Source organism: Tauraco erythrolophus, chromosome 15, assembly GCF_009769465.1.
Source record: "Tauraco erythrolophus isolate bTauEry1 chromosome 15, bTauEry1.pri, whole genome shotgun sequence".
Lineage (NCBI taxonomy): Eukaryota > Metazoa > Chordata > Aves > Musophagiformes > Musophagidae > Tauraco > Tauraco erythrolophus.
In genome coordinates this window covers 12,970,003-12,993,862 of record NC_141479.1, presented here as the reverse complement: position 1 = coordinate 12,993,862, position 23,860 = coordinate 12,970,003, and the positions used below count along the sequence as shown (strand labels likewise).

General features: G+C 36.5%; 1 protein-coding gene across 1 annotated transcript in view; it reads right to left on the bottom strand.

The window, feature by feature from the left end:
- The window catches only part of CMTM4 (CKLF like MARVEL transmembrane domain containing 4), a 34,092-nt gene that overhangs the window by 498 nt on the left and 9,734 nt on the right, over positions 1-23,860 (bottom strand). The window contains exons 2-3 of the mRNA XM_086621072.1: positions 14,300-14,476; positions 3,457-3,555 (exon numbers count right to left, since the gene is read on the bottom strand). Coding sequence (XP_086477198.1) covers positions 3,457-3,555; positions 14,300-14,476 — 276 coding nt within the window. The remainder of the gene's footprint in view (positions 1-3,456; positions 3,556-14,299; positions 14,477-23,860) is intronic.

Below are 23,860 nucleotides of genomic sequence, written 5' to 3'. Positions count from 1 at the left end.
GACAAATCACTATGGCCTGTAAAATTGATGGTTTTTTCCTTCTTCAATGAACTAGAGAATCTGCAAAAATGACTAAGATCAATGACCCCAGAAAACAAAGTTCTCTGTCTACAAACATGACAATTAAATCCTGCAATGCAACTTCAATGGAAGAACCTCTTGTAAAAAAGAATACAACTCTTCATCCAATAGTTCATTCCTCAGGGCGCACATAATAGTCAATGAATGACAAGAGAACAGATGACCAGTCCAGACCATTAACCTGGAGAAGGAGCTAATGTGCTGTTCCTCCTATATGCTTCTGCAGAACTGTTGTGTGATTTTCAATGTCCAGGTTGGGGAAAAAAAAAAAAAGAAAAAAAAAGGGAAAAAAAAAAGGAAAAAAAAAAGGAAAAAAAAAAGGGAAAAAAAGGAAAAAAAAAAGGAAAAAAAAAGGAAAAAAAAGGAAAAAAAAAGGAAAAAAAGGAAAAAAAAAGGAAAAAGGAAAAAAAGGAAAAAGGAAAAAAGGAAAAAAGGAAAAAAGGAAAAAAGGAAAAAAGGAAAAAGGAAAAAAAGGAAAAAAGGAAAAAAGGAAAAAAGGAAAAAAGGAAAAAGGAAAAAAGGAAAAAAAGGAAAAAAGAAAAAAAGGAAAAAGGAAAAAAAGGAAAAAAAGGGAAAAAAAGAAAAAAAAAGGAAAAAAAGGGAAAAAAGGAAAAAAAGGAAAAAAAGGAAAAAAAAAGGAAAAAAAAGGAAAAAAAGGAAAAAAAGGAAAAAAGGAAAAAGGAAAAAAGGAAAAAAGGAAAAAAGGAAAAAAAAGGAAAAAAGAAAAAAGGAAAAAAGGAAAAAAGGAAAAAAGGAAAAAAAAGGAAAAAAAAAAGGAAAAAAAAAGGAAAAAAAGGAAAAAAAAAAGGAAAAAAAAAAAAAGGAAAAAAAAGGAAAAAAAGGAAAAAAAAAGGAAAAAAAAAGGAAAAAAAAAGAAAAAAAAGGAAAAAAAAAAAGGAAAAAAAAAGGAAAAAAAAAGGAAAAAAAGGAAAAAAAGTGGAAAAAGAAAAAGAAAAGGAAAAAAAAAAAGGAAAAAAAAAGGGAAAAAAAAGGAAAAAAAAGGAAAAAAAAAAAGGAAAAAAAAAAAAGGAAAAAAAAAGGAAAAAAGGAAAAAAAAAAGGAAAAAAAAAAAGGAAAAAAAGGGGAAAAAAAAGAAAAAAAAAAGGAAAAAAAGGAAAAAAAAGAAAAAAAAAAAGGAAAAAAAGGAAAAAAAAGAAAAAAAAAGGAAAAAAGAAGGAAAAAAGAGAAGGAAAAAAGAAGGAAAAAAGAAGGAAAAAAAGAAAGAAAAAAGAAGGAAAAAAGAGGAAAAAAGAAGGAAAAAAGAAGGAAAAAAGAAGGAAAAAAGAGAAGGAAAAAAGAAGGAAAAAGAAGGAAAAAAGAAGGAAAAAAGAAGAAAAAAAGAAGGAGAAAAAGAAGGAAAAAGAAGGAAAAAAGAAGAAAAAAAGAAGGAAAAAAGAGAGAAAAAAGAAGGAAAAAAGAAGGAAAAAAGAAGGAAAAAAGAGGAAAAAAGAAGGAAAAAAGAAGGAAAAAAGAAGGAAAAAAAGAAAGGAAAAAAGGAAGGAAAAAGGAAGGAAAAAGGAAGGAAAAAGGAAGGAAAAAGGAAGGAAAAAGGAAGGAAAAAGGAAGGAAAAAGGAAGGAAAAAGGAAGGAAAAAGGAAGGAAAAAGGAAGGAAAAAGGAAGGAAAAAGGAAGGAAAAAGGAAGGAAAAAAGAAGGAAAAAAGAAGGAAAAAAAGGAAAAAAGAAGAAAAAAGAAGGAAAAAAAGAAGGAAAAAAGAAGGAAAAAAGAAGGAAAAAAGAAGGAAAAAAGAAGGAAAAAGAAGGAAAAAAGAAGGAAAAAAGAAGGAAAAAAGAAGGAAAAAAGAAGGAAAAAAGAAGGAAAAAAGAAGGAAAAAAGAAGGAAAAAAGAAGGAAAAAAGAAGGAAAAAAGAAGGAAAAAAGAAGGAAAAAAGGAAGAAAAAGAAGGAAAAAAGAAGGAAAAAAGAAGGAAAAAAGAAGGAAAAAAGAAGGAAAAAAGAAGGAAAAAAAGAAGGAAAAAAGAAGGAAAAAGAAGGAAAAAAGGAAAAAAAGGAAAAAAAAGGAAAAAAGGAAAAAAAGAAAAAGGAAAAAGGAAAAAAAGGAAAAAAGGAAAAAAGGAAAAAGAAAAAAGGAAAAAAGGAAAAAAAGGAAAAAAAGGAAAAAAGGAAAAAAGGAAAAAAGGAAAAAAGGAAAAAAGGAAAAAGAAAAGGAAAAAAGGAAAAAAGGGAAAAAAAAGGAAAAAAAGGAAAAAAGGAAAAAAGGAAAAAGAAAAGGAAAAAAAGGAAAAAAGGAAAAAAAGGAAAAAAAGGAAAAAAGGAAAAAAGGAAAAAAGGAAAAAGGAAAAAGGAAAAAAGGAAAAAAAAAGGAAAAAAGGAAAAAAGGAAAAAAGGAAAAAAGGAAAAAAGGAAAAAAGGAAAAGGAAAAAAGGAAAAAAAGGAAAAAAGGAAAAAAGGAAAAAAAAGGAAAAAGGAAAGAAAAAGGAAAAAGGAAAAAAGGAAAAAGGAAAAAGGAAAAAGGAAAAGGAAAAAGGAAAAAGGAAAAAAGGAAAAAGGAAAAAGGAAAAAGGAAAAAGGAAAAAGGAAAAAGGAAAAGGAAAAAGGAAAAAGGAAAAGGAAAAAGGAAAAAGGAAAAAGGAAAAAGGAAAAGAAAAGGAAAAAGGAAAAAAGGAAAAAAAGGAAGAAAGGAAAAAAGGAAAAAGAGAAAGAAAGAGAAAAAAGATAAAAGAAAAAAAGATAAAAGAAAAAAAGAAAAAGAAAAAAGAAAAAAAGAAAAAGAAAAAAGAAAAAAGAAAAAAAAGAAAAAAAAAGAAAAAAAAAAAAGAAAAAAGAAAAAAGAAAAAGAAAAAAGAAAAAAGAAAAAAGGAAAAAAAGAAAAAAGAAAAAAAGAAAAAAGAAAAAAGAAAAAAAGAAAAAAAAAGGAAAAAAAGAAAAAAGAAAAAAAAAAGAAAAAAGAAGGTTGCCAACTCAAGCACAAAAATCAGTTTGCTTGACCTTACTGCTCTACATTTAAATCTTGAGTAAAGTACTACTGTACTCATTCCACAGAACAAAAATGATCTGCAGTGAGCAAATTATGTGTAAGCAGCTCCAATTTCTTGTGGATTTTGGCCCTATCTTTCATAGGCTTGCAATATAAAGCAGTATTATAGAAACTAGCTATAAAGAAAGCAGCAAGGCAAGTTCAACTGTTGAAGTGTTCTCTGCAAGTCATTTTCTGTTTGTTCTTGCCTCAAGCCTTAAGACAAACAACTCAAAGGATGTCGATACTTTTAAAATCAGAATCAGCTTATAGTTAACTGTAAAATTAGAAGTATATTGTGATGGCAAAGGCAACAGGAGTATTCAATGAACACAAGGGAAGAGTTATTCTTAGTTTTAATAGAAGATAAGAGTCATACATGAAGAAGTTCAAATTCTTACCACAGCAGCAATTTCTGCTCCAGTTTTATGGTTTAAAGCAGCAAGTACTACAGAGGCAATGAAAAAGAAGAAAGTGCTGAGTCCAGTGTTGACCAGATCCTAAAAAAATAAATTCATTAGCATTACTAAACAGTGATTCTTTGCTTGCTTTTATTAGAAGTGATGAAACAAAGAAGGTTAGAACAAGAACTATAGCAATACTTTCCTACTTTCTACACAGTTTATCACTCATACAAACGAAGGCAAAAATTGTTACACAAGAAACATGGCATGTGTGAGCATTAGTCCGTGAACTGAAGTCAAACAGTATGTACACATAAAGCACCAGTGCAGATTCTGGACGCGTTACCTCAATTTCTATTCAATTTCTACTGGGTTTATTAGAAAAGTACTGTCAGCATAAACAATGAGTAGAGCTGTTCTACCTCAGCTGATGCTGAAGTAACCTGAATATCAAACTGGCACTCCAGGAACCCCTCGTTCTCTTTCACATGACAACAGTGCTCCAGATAACAGTCATGGATCTTTCTACAAATTCTTTGAGGCCTTCATTGTAGAAAACTGCACGCCCTACGCTATTTCTATGAATAACAGCTGCCTGTATTGTGAGAATACACAGATTTTTACATATTTATTGCATAAAATTGATGTTTCACGCAGACATTTTACAATATATGCACAGCAACACTCCAGGGGCACCTACGTTCAGGGAAAATTCTTGCTTTGCTCCAAGCACAGAAAAAAGACAGGCAACATCCAATTCAGTTATACATATGCTGCATATGTCACTTAGCGTTCACATGATTATGCTGTCATGCCTTACACAAAGCAGGGTCATTAACATATTACTGGAACATAAGTAAGAATTCTGAATGGCAGCGGTCAGCACAAGAAAAATTACATCAATATAAGATTACATTGATCAATATAAGACCATCTGATCAGACTTGAAGAAAAAAAAAAATTAAAGAGTTGGGACTTTAAAATGATAGAAGAAATAAAGTGCTAGACTCATTAGGGACTAGCTGTCCAGTATGTTACTTGGGGCATCTTTTACGATTTTTTAAAACATTTGATATGTATGCACACTGCACTACACGTACACTACAGAGATGTAGGAAATAATAGACTATTATGATAACTGAATGAATAGGTGAAGTTAGGGAGCAAAGAGAGGTGTAGAAGAATCAAGGAATGGCAGTTCAGCACTAATATCCTGAAGGAAGATGAAATCAGTGAAGTGAATACTATCATAGCCAAAAGGGATGGAAACAAAACCTCTATACAAGTTTGCTGTGCAACTTCCATTTTGAGTCAAAGAAAAAAAACTCAATAAAAATCACACTCAACATGCCAACTCTCACCACTAAAAAAATCCCATCACCACTCTAATTCAAATTCAAGGACAATTTTTTCTACCTGACTCTTCTCTTTCGCATGCAAGCCAGGCTCACTTCCTCTTCCTGCTCTTCCACTTACTACAGTATAATTTTTTAAAAAATTTTATTTTATTTTTCCCTAAAGTGCATCTTGTGAAGTGCTAGGCTTAGAAAACTGAAGATATAATCTAAACTTATTCCCTGGCTATGAATCCCATGACTAAGTTTCAGTTACATAGCACAAAGACTTTGAAAAGACCATTGTCATCCAGCCACCCCCAAAACATCTGTTTTCCTAGTCATGACTGGAGAATGCTTTAGAGAGTAATCGTAAAAACTGAAAGTTTCTGGCACTGTGTTATTCACTGGAAAACTATCTATTTTGTGGTACTGACACAGTGACAGTTGGTTATCAAAATTAAGCATACCTGGGGATAAACTGATGTATCACTGTGGCGTGATTCCCATTTAAAAAGGGGGACTTTCCCAAGAAATCTGAAGGCTTCCATTGCTCATTGCTACTTCCACCCACATGTTCAGATTTCATGACCCCAGCAAGACTTGTCTTACCAAACAGTAAGGAAACAAGAGCAAACTGTGGGTCTCAAACTCCTACCATCCTTTCACCTGCCAGTGTATAATGAGAGATACTTTTTACCTCTCTCCAAGCTTACTGAGATAGATGTCATGTAGTACTTATGGCATCAAACAAAATTTGAATTTTATTAAATACTTATTGCAGTTTTAATTCTGTAACTTCTTGTTTTGCAGAGATAAAGTTAAGAAATAGAGATATTAGAAAATAAATGGCATTTCACAATTTCTCCAAGTATCCTCCTCTCCAACTTAGAGTTTAGCAGCTCTAACTGTGCTTTTGGGGTTGCCAATAAGAGCTGTGGTTCTCACCTTCACAAACCTTTTCTCACTAGAGGGGAAGTCTCACTATATATGACAACAGATATCAGACTCAACAGTATTCAACATTTTCATCAAGTCTCTAGAGTAAACATACGTAAGTCACCAAGAATGCTGATACTAAATACTAAGGAGAAGGCAGCTATGTTCTTGAATGATTTTACTTAAAAAAAAAAAAAAAAGAGTTCCACCCCCAAAGTCAAGTTGTGTATTTACTGCCAGAGTATATTTGCTATCTAAAGGAAAAACCTACAGAAAGGAGACAAAATCCTAGAAGAAATAACTCAGAAGAACTTAGCAATTACAGTAGGTAAGCATCTCAAGAGGTGATGCCATGACAAAAAAAAAAAGGGAGAAAAAAGCACTTATACGTTCCTTTGGACATATGGACACAACAGGCATAAGGTGGTAATCTTACCTTTGCAAGGGACACTGGAATGCTGCATCCTGTTCCGGTAGCCACATTTTTAAAAGTATGTTGAAAAATTGGACAGGGTACAGAGAAGAGCCACAGAAGTTATTTGAAAGGAGGAGAAAATTTCTCACAATCAAAGAACCTAAACTGCTTTGAATATTAAAAAGATTGAGCTGTGTACATGAAGACTCCAGTGTTCAAATAATCAAAAGACACTAGCTGTTTTATATGTTTAACATAGAAAAGCACAACCAAAGGAATAGTACAACAAAATTAACAGCTGCAAAGTTAAGACAAAAGTCATATTCGAAAGGAAGTAAGTTTTAATTAATGGAGCTAATCATCAGAACAATCAAAGATGTGCTTAATGTTCCACCTTTTCACTTATAATCCAGATTATGTTTTTTCAGACACACATTTTTGTACTTTTTTAGTACCATACTCAAAGACTAAGTGGATGACACATAATGCACTATGATTTATGGGCTCAGATGTGCTTATTAATTAATGCTGCCAAGCTCCGACTTTCTGAAACTGTTAGCTTGATCATCTTGCCAAAGCAGAATAGTATAAGCAAGATAGCTAGACCTATTCACAAGATGACAGACATTATCATCCATTTCCATGCTACAAATTGACTTGAAGGCTTCTTGCAAGAAGTTTGAGAACTGCAGAATATGAAATACTGCTGAAATTAGACCGGTTTCCTGGAAGAATCATGACAAAGGCACCAGCAAAGATAAGTACATTAGAAACTTTGTCGTCATCATCACTGGCATTTTATTTTGTTGTATTCTTTAAAATAATACCAAATTCGTCCTTGCAAAGAATTCAACAATCTTGACGTTCCAATTTATTAGTTTTTGCAATTCCATTTTCCCTGTTCAGGTCAAAACTTTTTATTGCATTTAATAATTGATTCACATTCATACAATAAGGCTGGTTTCTTAAAAAGCTAAAACTAACGCAATCTTTCATATCCACAGATCAGATTGTTTGGAGCTTAAGGAGCAATGACACTTACCAATAACATTATCATGTATGTATATAATGGTAACATCGCAGATGCAAATATCAGTGGAGGTTTTTAACCCAAAATTTGGTAATTACTACTTAGAGCAGAAAGACAAGAAAAGAAAAAACACAATGGTCTTGGATGAAGTCAGAGGAAAAACAAAAGAGAATGAACTACAGCAAGAACTCAAGTAGTAAAGGACACTCCCAAAAAAAATGTAGCTTTTTTTTTCTCCACGTAAAAGAAAATGAATAATCGTGACAATAAAAACAATAAACTAATTGAAAAAAGATGAGCCGTTTCAAATCCGGCCATGATGTAGCTGAAGTTCTCGCTATTATATTTATAGACAAAGTAAAAACCACATCACACAGACAGAAGAATTTCTGCTGAAATTACAGCAACCTCATGAGACAGTATGCTGTGCCATAAAATAGTGTACAAAGCTGCCATCCGTAACAGAATAAAATCTATGGGCTGAATCAAATCCACTCTCGACTGCTGCTGCTCCCTTTCTCCTTTCCAAAATGATTTAAAATGAGAGACTGACTTCTGGTCACTCGCTAGTTAGCTGCAAGTCATTCTGTCCAGTCACCAACAGCCTTACCAGTCCAAAGGAGAGTATCCAAGGACACGCATTTGCTACCGCAGTCACCAGCGATCTGTGCAGACAGAACGAGCACAAGGCAGAGGAGGCATCTTAACTTGTGGATGCAGATGGCTTTATGTCAAAACAGCGTTTTATGCTAAAAAAGGGTGAAGCTTCTGTTCTGCCGATTCGGCTGTAAAGGTGAGAAACTCAAGAAAAGCGGACAGCGTTCTACAGTTTCGTTTTTAAGGGTCTGAGCAGGTATGGTTCCTGAATTAATGAGGATGGAGAAGCTGAACTGGTGCTATGAATGAGAGGTCTGTTAACAGACCTGAAAATTCACGCTAACTCACTCCTGAAAGCTGCAATGCACATCAGCTTCCAAAGCTCCTGTTTAGTCCCCCAGCTCAGTGCATTACCAGGAGCTGGCTCTGATGCTCAGAGGCATCAGTAATATCCACATGCCTCCAGCAGTGCTCTCCACGACTTCACATATGCAAACTTTTAAGAGTCACTCAATCCAAATACATGCTCTGCCTTTTTATCCTGTATTTTGTGGTGACGGAAGAGACCACACAAGTGACCAGGTACTATTTAAAAGGGAGACAGTGCCATACGGCACCTGTAATTTGTATAAACAAAAACACGACATTAAACTGTGGTTGCTTTTGCCATTTGCTTTCTGAATCCAAGAGTTTACATTTAGATGGAGTTTAAAGTAGTTAAACGAATGTAATCTGGAAAAGTTACCTGCACATTTCAAGACTTGTCACAAAAGGTGACAGAAGTTAGCAGCGTGCTGCTGTCCAGGTTATTTTCCACAAAAGAGACAGCTTGAAGTAACATTTCCTTTTAGCTCTGTTTGGGTTTTGGTGGTTTGTCTTTCAGATGACAGGGAAGGGACGGGACATGTGGTTACTGATTTATTTTTTTCTGCCCCTCCTCTTTTTTTTTTTTTTTGTACAATTGTCCCTAATTTTTCCTCCAACCAGTACTTCACTTGCAAGGTTTGGGAAGTTTTTGCATTGTTTCTGTATGAAGCTAGCAATTTGAAGTTTACAAACATACCAGTCATTCCTCTAAATCAAGCACCTCTGGTCAAACTCCCATAATTTTACTCTATAACTGTACCAGCATTTTGCACCACAATTAAAAATAGAAACATGGTTTCTTAAGCAAAAATAAGTCCTAGGTAGAAAGAATAGAATTAGCTGCATAAGCATCAATTCCCATCTCGTTTTTTCTAATTTATTTAGGCTTACATAGGTACAGGTGCCTTTATTCAAACACTAGACTCTGCTACTCCAAGATTTACATCAGTATCTCTTCCCCCTGATAAAACAGTTCATGACCAACAATTTCAGCAATATGTTAGTGACCCAGAGGGCTGGATTCATGCTGTGCAAACAGAGATATCTTTGCGTCCATCTCACCGCAGGGGGGCTATGCTGCCTGGCCCCCTCGCAGGGCTGAAGGTCCCCGTGGGTCCCACGTCATACACAGCAGCCCCTAAAGGTCTCGAGCATTCATCAGCAAGTGCACCCGTTCAGGCATTTCGATCCAGTCCCAGGTGTCTGGCACTTGCTGCAAATCAGTTCTATTTCCAGCATCTCAAGCAAAGGATGTAAAAAACCCTGAATTAACACAAGTGGCATTCAAAAACTTTAGTCAGCTCTCCGAAAGGTCAGAGGCAAATTATGATTTTGAAGAAATGGAAGTGGATTCAAAACCAAGATTCATGATTCTAGTCTTATTTCTAACTATCTCTGAGTTGGAATACAAGCTCTGTTAGATGTAGTAACTCTGCTGTAAATGACAAAATACATTTCTGAATGGATGATTCTACAAATCCCGTTTTGTTTCGGTTTCTTGAAGATCACCTGCTTATTTCCCTCCCAGTTCTTTCTTAGCTGCTCCTCACTGCTTTCCCTGCATGTTTTTCCAGTAAGTGGTCCTGCACACAGACAGGATCAGCCATTATCATCACAAAACAACAGACCTCACTCAATTTACGTTTGCATTGCTTATAGAATTATGCATCACTGTTTACACCATACTGCAGCACGTAAGAACTGTCCACAAAGAGCACTAACCTGGAGGAAATTAATTCTAATCGGCTTTGGGGTTTTTTTTTAAATTCATAAAATATTCATTTTTATCCTTAACAGGTATTGCTATTTTGACAGCAGTAAACATTAAAGTGAAGGATGGCTTTTGATAGCTAAACAAGCCAAAGAAAACCAAGATGTTTTTTCAAAACAGAAAGAGAAAAAAAAATATAAAATAAAATAAAGTAGAGATTGCCCTGTGAAGGCCTTTGAACTACAGCTTTGTAATTACACTCTTCAGAGCCAAGATTGGCATAAGATAGTTTGTCATTCTGGCACCACATCAAATTTTCTGCCAACTACTTCAGTGTCAGTTGCTTGCACACAAGGTTTCATGTCTAACAACCAAAAAAAAAACCTCATTCCTGCAAAGACGATGAAGTAAGTTTTCAGGCAGCGCAAAATACACCGCTGATCTGTGTCTTCTAAGAGACACACCTGACTCCTTGTGTTTCATCTCTGCAGCAGTGCTTCCCTGGGACTGAGCCCAGGCTAATAACCTAGTAGAATGCTAATAGGTTTGTGCTGTGCTCAGTTCTGTGTCTCATCTTTGAGGCTGCTCTAGGCTGAAAAACTCTGCATTCAGAACTGCACACAAACACAAAAAACAGTATCAGAGCTCCAGTAGATGTTTTAAAAAAAAAAAATCAATGGTCAAAATCTATTGGAAGAAATTTTTTTCCTATACACAGACATAAATGGTCCATTCTACTGGCTGATTATGCAATCATTTACATCTGTAATGACTCGGATATCGCTCATCATACAAACTCTCATCCAAGAGACACCGCCAAATTGCAGTATTCTCAGCTATTTGCCACCACTTCTGCTCCCCAAGTCACCTCAGTTGTCAGCCCTGAAAAAAGGTACTGCAGCATTTTGGTGGATCCACCACAGTAATTAGCAGAAAGTCTGGTAAACCACATGCAAATTCTCCAGAATATCAAAGTTACTACCAACACTTCTGCTAACTCTCCTACCCTGTTCCCTGCTTCTTCAGGGCCATGTCATGCTCACATTTTGGCTGCAAGATCTTAAGCAATCCCTGTAGATCACATGAGATTCAAATAATGAATTAAAAAATAATAATTTAGCCAAACACAAAATTATAGCAAACATTCAGTTTTCAGTTAACTCTGAAAACAAACATTTCAAAGCAGCAGCTCATCAGTCAAGCAGGAATCTCTGCTGTGGTGTGCCCTTCATTCCCCTATGCCACTTGCTAGTCTCCTTGCAGAATAGGCTCCCTTTGAGCTGTGAAGCAAAAAGGAAATGGAAATTTCCACTGACAGGTTCCCCAGCTTTTGCATTTTTGCATGATATTGATAGTGCTGCACAACACAAAGAAGTGACTGTTCTTTCATCTCACTGTAACAGGCCTGCCTCTTTCCAACACACCCAAGCAAGGTCCTTTTCTGGCCTCACCATCCCCATGTTTCTTTCCTGTTTACCTCAGGAAAATGTGAAAATGGTTGGCAAGTCTCTAATTAGGATCAAAACAAAGCTCTTTTGCCCAAATGGCTAAAAATATATATTTAAAAAAAAAAAGCAAATTTGCATATATGTTAGATGCTAGTAAATACTGATCCACATTTTCATTCCAACTAGGGAGAATGAACATCAGACAATACTCACAACGAATTAGGAAGAAGTCTAATTTTAATAAAGTACTAAAGGAAACAATCCTGTGTAACACAATGGCAGTTGGTGGCCTGGTACTTTCTAATACATAGGATCATTTGAAGGAAAATGGTTTCAAACAGTTCCTAGAAGTTAGTGCAAGTGCTGTGTTTAAAGATAAACTTCCTAAATTTAAGATTACTAAATTCTTTCAAGCACTGCAACAGCCTCTTCTTCTCACACAGCTTCTAAAAGCAAAGTTTGAGACTTTCTACAAGGGAATTACCCATTATGAAGTCACACATTTTTTTAAAGTATGTGTATTAACGAATTTCTACACAAGCAGCAGTGACTTCCTCCTAGAGAATTCAGGAGTATGAAAGTCTGTTATGCAGAAGGCAACTCCTGTGATAACTATGACATATACAGAGGCTGCAAAATTATTAAAATAACCATCAAAACATGGGAACGTACTAAATATGGAAAGAGGCAAATAATGTATGAGTATACATCTTAATTGTAAAGAATAAAATGCAAAAAAAACATTCACCCACAACTCTACATTCTTGTTTCCTCTTAACTGCCAAAGTAATCTCCCACAGGTGTTTCATCAGCAGCCTTCCATCTCCCACTCGGTACATGCAACAGCAACTACAGCTGTCTGACTAACGAAGATACTGCCACGCTCCTCTCAGAGGAACAGAGACTAATGATTGTTAAAATCAGTAAGCAATACCAGGAAGAAGGATGGTCTTACGGAAGTCAGAAGCTTCCAGTTCTCTTCTCACTTCTGTTAAGAGATCTTTGGTACAATGAAGAAGCATTTCATCCTCAGTACATAACTAAAAGAATGAGACTTGCAAGATCATGACAATTTAATTCCACCTCTGTTGATTTGGCAATATGAACTAAAGCAAAAACATGTGCAGTGTATTCCATTCACCCTTCAGGTTGAACTCCGACCATGTGATGTTGCTCCACGCTGTTTAGGAGTTCAGAGTGTGACCATTGCTCTAAAACCTAAAATACTTAACAAAAACAACAACAACAAAAAAAGCCACAAAAAAACTCTCACAACTGGTTGGATTTTTAAGCCCTCTTTTCTTTCTTAGGTTGAAAGGACCTACCAGTTACACACTGATACGTACTGCATTATCTGGGGGAAAGGCAGAGGGCTGCATTTAGGCTTCTGTACTTACACATGTTCAACATATTGTCAGTTGTTCTGGTAGGCAGTGAAAGCGTGCCACAGGGCTCAAGAGAACAAAGGTACAGACGTACAGAACCAAGGGCATGTGAAGTCATTAAACTGGCTCTTCCAGAGAGAGAACTCCAGCTCAGTCGTGGATACCATGCATACCACTCCGATAAACATCTTGATCAACCTTACTCTGAACATAAGCTAGACCTAGTACTCACTGTGAAACCACGCGCATCACACCAGCAAAACCATCATGTATTTTATGTGACACTGATGCACTTACACACACTTGTCATCATGCTCTTGTACATCCTACTAGCATGTACGGAACTGCGTGGTATAAAAAGATGGTCTTCAATTGCTGTCGTCAGCTGTCACACTGTTGTAACGCTCAGGAAACAACCAAGCTGGCAACAGAGACTACCTTCTCTCTGCAGCTGCTGCTTTTCAGCGTGCCACGAAGCTAAGTGGTGACAGTACTGGCACAGTGGAGACAGAAGAAGCAAAGGCAAGACAACCTAGTAACATTCCAGTGGTTCCACTGGTTTTGCAAGCCACCTGGAGCTCCCCTATCTACCAATCACAGTTCTCAGTCCATCTAATCTATCTACCAAGTACTTTTAGGAAGAGTGCCTCAATAGAACATGCATCCTTAGGGTATAAAGGATCATCTAGTTCCACATTTCAGTCTCATTTTAGTTAAGTCATTTAGGCTTATAAACAGTTACTGTAAATGTGCAAATTGCAGCATTAATAAATTACATTAAACCCATTTTTTTTAAAAAAATAAATCACACAGAAGTCTAAAAAACCTCTGGGACTGGTCTCCAATAGTACTTTGAAAATTAATGTTATAAAATAAAACAGAACACAGGCACATGTGTTTCTGTACTGTCCAAAGAAGCTGATATAAATATTGTCCTTGAAGCTGACAGATCTTTTGCTAGAAGTGACTAACGTGTTAATTTTGTGACCTGTGTTTATGCAACCCAATCTGAAAGTTTAACTCATAATACAGCATGGAAATAGAGACTTGTACAAAAGGAATGTGCACTGCCAGCAGTTCTCTTCCTAAAACTTCTCATATTTGAGAACACATTAAGCATTGCCAGTCAATGTTTAATAGTTACGCGTGTAAGCACTTCAAAACATCTGATTTTCACAGAAAGCACATAATTTTTTACACTACTACCCGAAGATTGCATTAATCTGTGCAAGAAAATATACGTAGCACAGCTGCCCTAACATAAAAAAACAGCTTAAGAGAACAATGGGCTACTGTAAATACAGCATCTGTCAAAGTTAAATAACTACAGGCTGCATTTTTATCCACTTCATCCACAAACAGTAATTGCTGGCATTAGCAGGAAGTTTTTCCTTCCAAAGAGAATCTACCAAGAAGACAACTTCAGTTCTATTTAATGTAGTTTAATCTTGCTACATTTCAAAGCTCATTCTGCTGTTAGTATTCAAAATAAATACAAGCAAAATGTATACTTTACTCAGCGTAAAGAACACTCATACATCAACTTAAACATCAGTAGAATGTAAAGTTCAAAGACCAAACTTAAAAAACAGAGTGAGGACTTATATGAACTTACAGTAAGATTCCAGTTGATCTGCGGTATTCTTGTGTGAAGATTTAGACTGAACATAATCAACAGAACTCCAGTAACCACCAATGCACTACAGCTCACAAACTCGAAGAAATAAAGGCCTTCGCAAGGGGAGCATTCCATGATGGTCTCTATGCAGATGAACGCAATCAGTGCCAAAACCTAGGAAGAAAAACAAGTGGAAAAAATATAAATAGATTTCCACATTTTGAAAGTAGCCACAAGTATTCCTGAAATTTCCATTGGGAACATGATCAGTTTACACTCAGGAATGTGTGATTTTAGTTTATAACAGGGCACTGTCTAAAGAGCAAAAACAAAAGCAAATTAATGCAAGACTTTCTGGACATCTCCTGTTCAAAGTAGTAAATTTTAGCAAAATTACAAGTTTAACATCAAGATGACTGAGACATCCACAAAGGCATGAAACCCCTTCAGATCACTGGCCTAATATGCAAAGGGCACCTGAAATGTTTTATTTCATTTTCCATTAATGATACGCTATTCCAAAACTTGAAGACGGAATGCATTTATCTATTGGGCAAACCTCACATAGTATTAATATAGTGTGATTGTGAAAGACATTTCAATAAAGCTATTATCTAAAATTCACTACCAACTTGAGATCTAAATCAACTCAAAATAGAATAGATTCAAGATCTTTACTAGCCTCCAAAAATGCCTTTTTCATGGTTTTTTATCATCAATATGCTTTTTCACACAAAAACATATTTTACCATTTCCTTGTAAGACAATAAAACTAATAGATGAAGGAAAAACTGGTGCTACAAACACATACATCTAACTGGGATAATGGTTAGTCACACTAAATTCAGAAGATATCTTGGTAGAGTTAACACAAATGGAGACTTCTGCAAGGCAAGAGTTTAACTTACTATTTAGGATAAAACAGTGAAATTCACTACACTTAAAAAAAAATCTGCTCAATGGACAAAACTAAAATACATAAAAACCACACAGCAATAGTAGCTGCTACTGATAGCTACCACTTAGATACCATTAGACACCACTGATGAGCTACCACAGAGTGCACAACTTACACATGTAAGTCTGTTTCAAACTGATTCCTCTTTAAATATAACTGGTGAAACAGCTGCACGGACAGTTTTTTTTGTTGTTTAGTGGTTGGTTTGTTGTTGTTGGTTTTCAATTTTCCATTGCAAACAAGGAAGGCCTTGAGAGTGTTTTGCTTTGGTTTTCAAGACAAAAACTCACCCACCCTCTTACATTTTTCAGAAAGAATTCACTTTTTTGCTCTGCCACAAAATTCTAATGAGACTGTAGTAAGTCACTTCAATTTGAGGATGAAGAACTCTGTTTTGCTCTGCCTCCTCAGAGCTAAACATTCCATAATTTGAAGATGTTGGACAAACAAAGCAAGTTTAAAAGATTGACAGGAGCCACAATACAAATCAAGTTCTGCTAAATCCTTCTTTGCCAATAAGTTTAAAAATGGATTAAAACAAAGTAAAACAGTTTTAATCAAAAACCTCACACTTCGGTAGAAAGTCTCTCACAGTGCACTTAGCATGCTGTCTTTAAGAGAGCACATGTCATACTAATTTTTGCCAGCTAATAGAACAGGCCCATTCACATCAAACAAATTCTGAACGGATACCAGTGACTAAACTACCTTAACTTCAGATTTTATCTTTGACATTGAATAGCTTTGGAAAAAAAAAAAAATTAAATGGAACATTCAGAAAACCAGAATCAAATTCAAACTATGATTTCAGCAACAACACACATACAAAAAAATACTGTCCAGAACACAGCTTCATTTTACAGTATTAGCATGTAATGGAGTCCAGCTTTCTGCAAACACAAGTCTCATAACTGAGGATGATACTGAATACAATTAAAAAAAAAAGTGAGTCACAAAAAAAAAATCTTAGCCCTTCAAGCAGGATCAGGTATTAACACTAAATGTTAGCTGGCAAAACTTTACATGTTCCAATATAATAAAGTCTCCATTGCTCTTGCCACTATTTTTGATACATTATGACACTTCTAAAATTTTCATTCTTTTAAAAGAAATTTTTCTGCAACATTCTCTAGAAATACTGTAGAATCCCAAACAATATTAGGTTCATTTTCTTAAAATATGAACCACTCTGAATTGTGCCACCAACATTAGGCTGCAGGAGCCAAAAATTCTGGCACACCAATCACTGCACCAGGCAACTGCAACTTGGCATATGAAGTCTCCATTGTTTTGTCAAAACTCAAAAAAAATGAAAGTTCCTTGCATACAGCATTAGAAATAAATTACATACTGAAGAGGCACTTGGAGCAATGAAATCTAATCCACGTGTTACTTGTATACTCCCAAGCTCAGAATTAATAATTAATAAACTTCAGAGCAATTCTACTTTAAGACATCATTTTATCCCTTAAGAAATTATAAAACACATTTACCTGTGACACAGCCTTATAAGAAAAAAAATTATTAGTTGTGTACACTTAGGTTGTGTACTAAGGTGTACCTAGCGGTCTGGGTTGTGGCAGCTCAAGTCTATTGCTAAGTTTATCAGAAAGGTTGGGAGAAACCTCAATTGCTTCAGTTTATGATAGAGATTCTGGCCACAAAGCAGGAGCTGTCTTTTGGAAACATGCACAAGAACTGACTATTAACAGGAATCTTATCATCACATAGCAGATAGGACACCTGAACACTTGTTGGTTGGGGAGACAGGGAAAGGAGAACATTTACATGCATACAATTTATTTGTAACGCTTTGTACTTCAAGTAAGATTCCAACTACATGTGTTACTAATTTTCTTTCAATAAAAATATATTTCACCCTTCTCAAAGATTATCCATCCTGCCAGTACTACAGATAATACCTTCCTGTTAACTGCCCATTATTTGTCTTGCAATGAATGCTATGACAAAAAATGAAATCCAAATTAATCACCACATCAGAAAAAGCTATCCTCCCACAGAAACTTCCCTTTTCGTAAACACAATAAAAATCTCAGGCTGTAATATGAAATATTTTCTCTTTGAAACATGAGCGTAATCTTGTCCTCCTACACATTTGTAAACTTGCCAGGAGCATCCTTCCAATTAACTACGAGTAATGTGAATCTTCTATAAAAACACACTAGTGCTGCTTTCACTGGCTACACCACTTAGAGATGAATCTAATTTTGTGTCCAGCAAAAAAGTGAACTACTCTGAACACATGAAAATGAAAGTGAAATACATTATAGAATCAAACCCATGACTTACTCAGACAGCTACATTACTTAAAAGGGCTGTGTTTCCGAAGGACTTCAGTGTGGGTTTAGCACTGACCATTTTCTCCTGTTCTCTCACAGAGCTCTGTAACTATAATGAAAACATTTCTTTCTAACCTACATTTACCTCTGTTGCCTGCCTACCACCCATCACTGCCTACTGAATTAGCTAATCTACACACAGCTCACCAAGGCTCAAAGACCTAAAAAGTCACTTCTCCAGAGCCTCCTACACTCTTCCGTCTGCCACACCACACACCCAAGATGAAATCGGTGCCTTGCCTCACCACACTGGCTGTACACACTCTCTTGGGAAGAGACACTCTGTGAAGGCACAAAGGTGTCTGAAGCACAAAGCTGCAGTAGAGGAAAAATCCTCACTCCCCAGCTGCTAAAGCTCTGCTCCAGCTTTGTAACACAAGTCACCAATGCTATCTTGGAAAACCAGGAAAGAGGATCTATCTAGGCCTGCCTCTATCTCCCATGACTGCAGTTATAGGACTAGTTTAAAGAAAAAAAAAAAACAAACCCAAACACAAAAACACTACAGCATGGTATCGAAGCACGGGTCTCAGCCAACGAAACGCACACTGTCATCTGTCCAGCGCAAGAGGTGACTCTGACTTTTGAGTCATGTCTCTTCTCAAAGTTTAGAGTGATGAGTTTTGACAAGTTTTTCCACAAGCAGAAGCTTCAAGGTCAGATTACTGAGGAAAAGTGAGAGGTTGAATGCGGTGGAGATCTCCTCTTGCATGAATTACTGCCCTCTCTCACAAATGACACAGCTACAGCCTTCTCGGGCAGAATCAACAGAGAAAGTTTCCTCTGATGGATGAAACAAACCTTTTCATGTGATTTCTCTGCACTGAATACTTCAGAGCTTTCTATTCCACCCTAATTCCTCCAATGCCCTAAGATTTGTATAACTCTCTTTATTACTATCTTTCTCTTTCTCAACTGTTGCTTTTGATTTCCCTTCTACTTCCACTCTTCCTGAAGTACGTACAGCGGACAGTGCGTTGATCCACAACTTTGTCATGACAAGCATCTAATTATTCTACTGGATGCTCAGGTCCACGCAGAGGCATCCTAGGCTACCTGCAATACAACTGTTTTCTTGAACAAAGGAGATGCAAGAGTCTGGTCAATAAAGCTGGATCAACAAGGAGGAGCTTCGGGGCAAGTTGAGTAAAGACCGGGGGTCTGCCCAGACTTGCAGGCCAATGTGTGCAATACAGCTCTAACTCTGTGACAGAGCAAACCTCCCCCCGCCCTTCATCCCTCATCTCCCATCATCACATAATGCAAAGGCAGAAGAAAAAAAATCGCCAAGTAGAGGATTAAGTATGAGATGTCTTTCCCAATAATGATTTTTTGTGCTCTTTTTCTTGAATAAACCGCAAATTGTTACCCAATTTTATTGTTTGGGGACGTTTAGGACTGCTAAGATAACTCGTGTACAGAGGCTATTGCACTTCCATTAAACAGCACTGAACCCCCACATAAGGCTCCATTCAGAGTGAAGCAGCCCCTCACTGGAAGGGGATGCAGCAACCTCAATTTAGGGCCATTTAATTCCTGAAAGAGAGCCTCTATACGGAGATCCAATGTCCTTTAATTTAGCCTCATTAGCCTCCTACCATTATTGTATTCATCTCAGCTTTCCTGCAAATTCCCCTGGAGAAGGGCCCTTAATGAAGAAATCATCTGCCTTAGGGCTATGTAAATGGCTTATATTTACATCACTTTCTTGGCAACACAGGCAAGTCAGGCATAAAACACTGTATTTCCCCAAAATGGAGAAAATGCATTACGACAGGCACCAACGCTGAAAGAGAGCTTTTAGGAGGTTGCTAATGGTGTATTTTTCCTGTCAGAACATGTTGTGTTTTATTTTTGAAGAAAACAATCAAACAACTTTGTACTAAAAATAAAAAAGACAGTTCTGCAATGAAAACAAAGTAAAAAATGAGTTTTCCTGTTTATCTAAAACTTACCACAGAAAGCCTTATGTGTGGTTAAATGACATAATTACGCATGATTTGCAAAAAACCACAAAATGGTCAGCATTTTTTCTGCCTGAAAAATACCCACAGAATTTTAGTAAGAATGTCACACTACCGAGACATTTTTACATCCAGACTGTTTAAATTAATGGTACAGCAGAAGACATATGCACAAAATAGGGAAGAAATAAATTGCTTTTACACCACTTAAAGTATCTGAAGACATTAAACTTTCTTGAATTAAAATCTAGATTTATTGTTCTCATTTACTTGGCCCAGCAGTCCCAACTTAATGTATGAAACCAAGCGGGTCTCATTCCTTGCAAAGCACATGCATTTCCCACATCTAAAACAGCTGGCACGGATACGAATATTTGGGATCATATGGCTTAAACACAGTCCTGCTCCTCCAGCAGGAAACCATCTTTTACCCTAAGCAGAAGAATGACTGATTTCCCGCCTGTTCCGAGTCTGCATCCTTAAGACTAAAAGAAATGTGTTATTAACTGCAGTAATTGGACTGCAAGGAATATTAAATCACAAATGAGTATTAAACTTTTCTTTCAAGATAGAAAATTTAGGAAAACAACATTTACCAGAGGAAAGCTTAAGAAGCACCAGTGATCCAGCACTCTGCATAAACTAAGTTGTGTTCTAATGGCACAAAATACAACACTGAACAGATCCAGAGAAACTCAACCAGCCTCCAAATTCAACTCTGATTTGGGTTTGGTGGTGCCAATAGAAATAATAGCAGAATATTTAAATTTCAGATCTTCATTGCACCTCTAGGGTTTTGCATGTAGCTGCAATCCTTAAGTTTTCATTATTTCTTAGTTCGTTTTTGGATAAAATGTGAAAAGACTTCAGAGCATTAAATATTGTGGAATCTTTATTAAATCAGCTGATCTTTTGCGACCTCCAGCAGTTTTCTATAATCCTTGAAAGATTCAGCTACTGCTGACTTCCCTTTTTCAACATAGGCAAAAGACCAATTCTAAATACAGAACATATTTCTGAGGCCAGAAACATTTTGACGGCGTATTATAAGAAACGGTCATATTTAAGAACAGGGTAATCAACACTCAAAGTTAACAACAGATGACAGTTGTTTGAAACACTGAGTACATCAAAATTAACACTCTAAAAAGATAACTAACTAGACTGAACTAAGGTGAACAAAAGAGATTCTCAACTGGCTAAACTAGAAATGCATCAATTTTAAAAATGAACTTAATCATAGAGTCTAGAACAAAAAAAATGGTGCAGACATGAAGTAGTGACTTATTTCCTGCTAACTATGCATCAGCAGAGTGTTTTGCTTATTGCTTGGACACACCTACACAAACATTCTTATCTGCTACACAATGCAAACCAATTCCACTTCAAATGCCATTTAACAAATAGTATTTTACCGTACAGAAGTATTTAATGATTTGGCTTTTTTAAAAGAAAAAACAAACATAGTTATTCCTGTTACTGCTAAATTTAAGATTTTTTTTTTTTAATGTTACGTTTATATTGTCCTCAAAGCAAATGCATTTTAGCATTCAAACACTACCTGAGCACGCAGACAGTCGTGAAGCCCTGGTTCGCACAACTCCCGCGCAGCTCATTCAGGAGGTGTCAGTGACCAGACCCACGTCGCGCTGCTCCGCACAGGGCGGCTTGGGCTGCAGCGCCAGCACGGCCATGGCCACCATCTCCTCCGTCGTTCTCCCTACAGCAGGCAGGGTTGCTACCCAGTGGCTGCTCTCACCAGTGCCTTCCGGCATTAGGGTGCACCCCACTGGGGCTGGAAGAGTCACCTCGCGATCTCCATTCTCAGCCCAGTACCCTCGCCCATGGTTATTCTGGCACCTATAAAAAGTTGCTTATCCCTACTTTCCATGACTTTGCAGACCTGACTGCAAGTTTGTCTTATGTACTTGCACTTAACCAAAATACAGCCATCTTCCTAGTAAAACAAACAAACAAACACACACACTCTGATTTAGGTATATTTCAGGTTTTACCCAACCAAGCAGATGACCAAAAGCACCACTGAACAGAATCTGAAGCCAAGGCATATTGCAAGGAGGTATTTGTTTCCAGCACATTACATTTCCTCACAGAAACCTGAATGAATTCAGACATACCTTCCAGATTAGACCAAAAAAAAAGAATGTAACACACCACCTGTCCCATAAACAAAAGCCCATCAATAGTTTTGCAGCATCACCATCCTATAGGAATGTTCATTTGAAGATCGTACAGAGCCACACTTTAAACAAAGGCAAACAAAACATGCAAATGTAACCAGTTTCTCCCATCAATGCCTTTCCACAGGAAGTTGTCTCCAGTTCCCAGAAACTACAATTCATGTGTATCATAATTCAAAATATTTTCACAAGAAACAGGTCCTGCAAGACAATAATGAACAAAATCTCAACATACTGAGTCATACTTCTCTAACTTCCCCATTTATAAGCAGCATTAATCACTTAATTCCTATGCAACCCAGTGAAATGAACCACTCCTAAATGAAAAGGCTTATTCTGTATCTATAGTACACCAAATTGTGCCAATGGCTTCAGTGAGTGGACACAAAACAGTAAATCATAGGAGGTAGGGGATTTTTCTCCCTTTTCACCACATCCTGACATTTGAGGCTTATTTTTCCCATTCATTGTCTCATACTCATTTTGACAGACAACTGCAAGCACAGCTTTTTATAGCCAGCTCTCTCTGACTCCTGAACATCACGAGTGAGTCTCTAACGATACCGCCTGGTGCAAGACACAGCACGTTCCTCAGAGGGAGCTGCAACTCACAAGAGGTCACACAGTAAAATTCTCTCAATGGCCACCTCAACAAGCTTTGGCATATCCACACCCACGCCAGAGGAGCAGAGAGGGACACGCCACAAAGCAAAGGGAACTTTTGCAGATTACTACTGCAATACTTCCACATCAGACTCCAGAATACCGCTCTGAAGTGCTGGTAAAAACCCTAATTAAATCACGCACATAATAGAAAAGTGGAAATTCTTAAATAGTAGAATTACTCAGCTAAGTTTCTTCAAGTTCAATTTTATCACAATTTGACTAGAATTTGCATATTATGTTCTTGGACAAGCTAGGCAAAAATAGGTCAGAAAAATATCATACATTTCTTCAGTGCTGCACTAAATATAATTTGTATACATTGAGTCCTCTGCATTTTTCTCAGCCATTGCCAGCTGCATGTAGTGGAGGCAGAATAAAATATTTCTCCTTTAGTCCCATTTGGCGCTAGCCCTACTCACGCAGGCTTTACTACACTAGTAGCACAGAGTAAATACTGACTACAGGAAACAATACAGGGGAAAAAAAATCTAGCTCAACAGCTAAGTTCAAGAAAGTTCAGTAACCCCCACTCTTCAGTCACAAGGCAGGGGAAGATACAACTTAGCTTCCTTGAAAATCATTGGTAATTCTTGATTGCCTTAAAGACTAATTTAATACTTAGTGTCACTAGAAGTCACTAGTTTTGTTAGTTTGTTAATAACAACTGTGCAGGATACCCAAGAGAGCATGTCCAGGAGAGGCAACCTGTTAGTATCGCTGTCCAACTTCCCACCTCCAATCTTCCATCAAGGGTACAGTATCCTCTCCAGTCCATTTCCTAGTATTTTCTATTAAGTCAAGCTGTAAGAACTCAAAACTTACCATATCTTTGCTATTTAAACAAAATGGATAAATACAGTTACCCTACTTTGTGTTCAGGCCGCAGACACATGTTCTTTATGGTACATACATACACACACGCTCTCTGCTGGAACACAGCGAGTTACTGAGATTGTGTTTGTATGATTTTTAAACAACAACAAAAAAAGGCTATTGATTCAATTACGATAATTCTTTACTCAGCTCTTAAAAAAAGAGAAAAATCTACACTTTTGACCAGGCTTCATGTTCCCGTTCGCATTCATAGGCCAATCTGTGTTGGAAACCTGGCTAGTCAAAACAATATTAAAACACAGTACTGTAAACCTGTAACAAACAGTAAGATAAATTAATTGGTTTTAAGCAGTAAAGGTGTACCCTTAAAATTTGTCAAGTATTTGATCTGTACAGACTCTTGTTTAACTAGCTTGTTACGCTGTTTTAAAAAGTGAAAGTTCTATTTTAAGACTATCAGGATCAGTCTGTATCCTTTAAAACCCCATTTAATCCCAATTATGAGTAAACATCAAACATCCCACAATACTAAAACAAGAAAGGAATTTTAATGAGAAAGCAATCAAGAACTTATA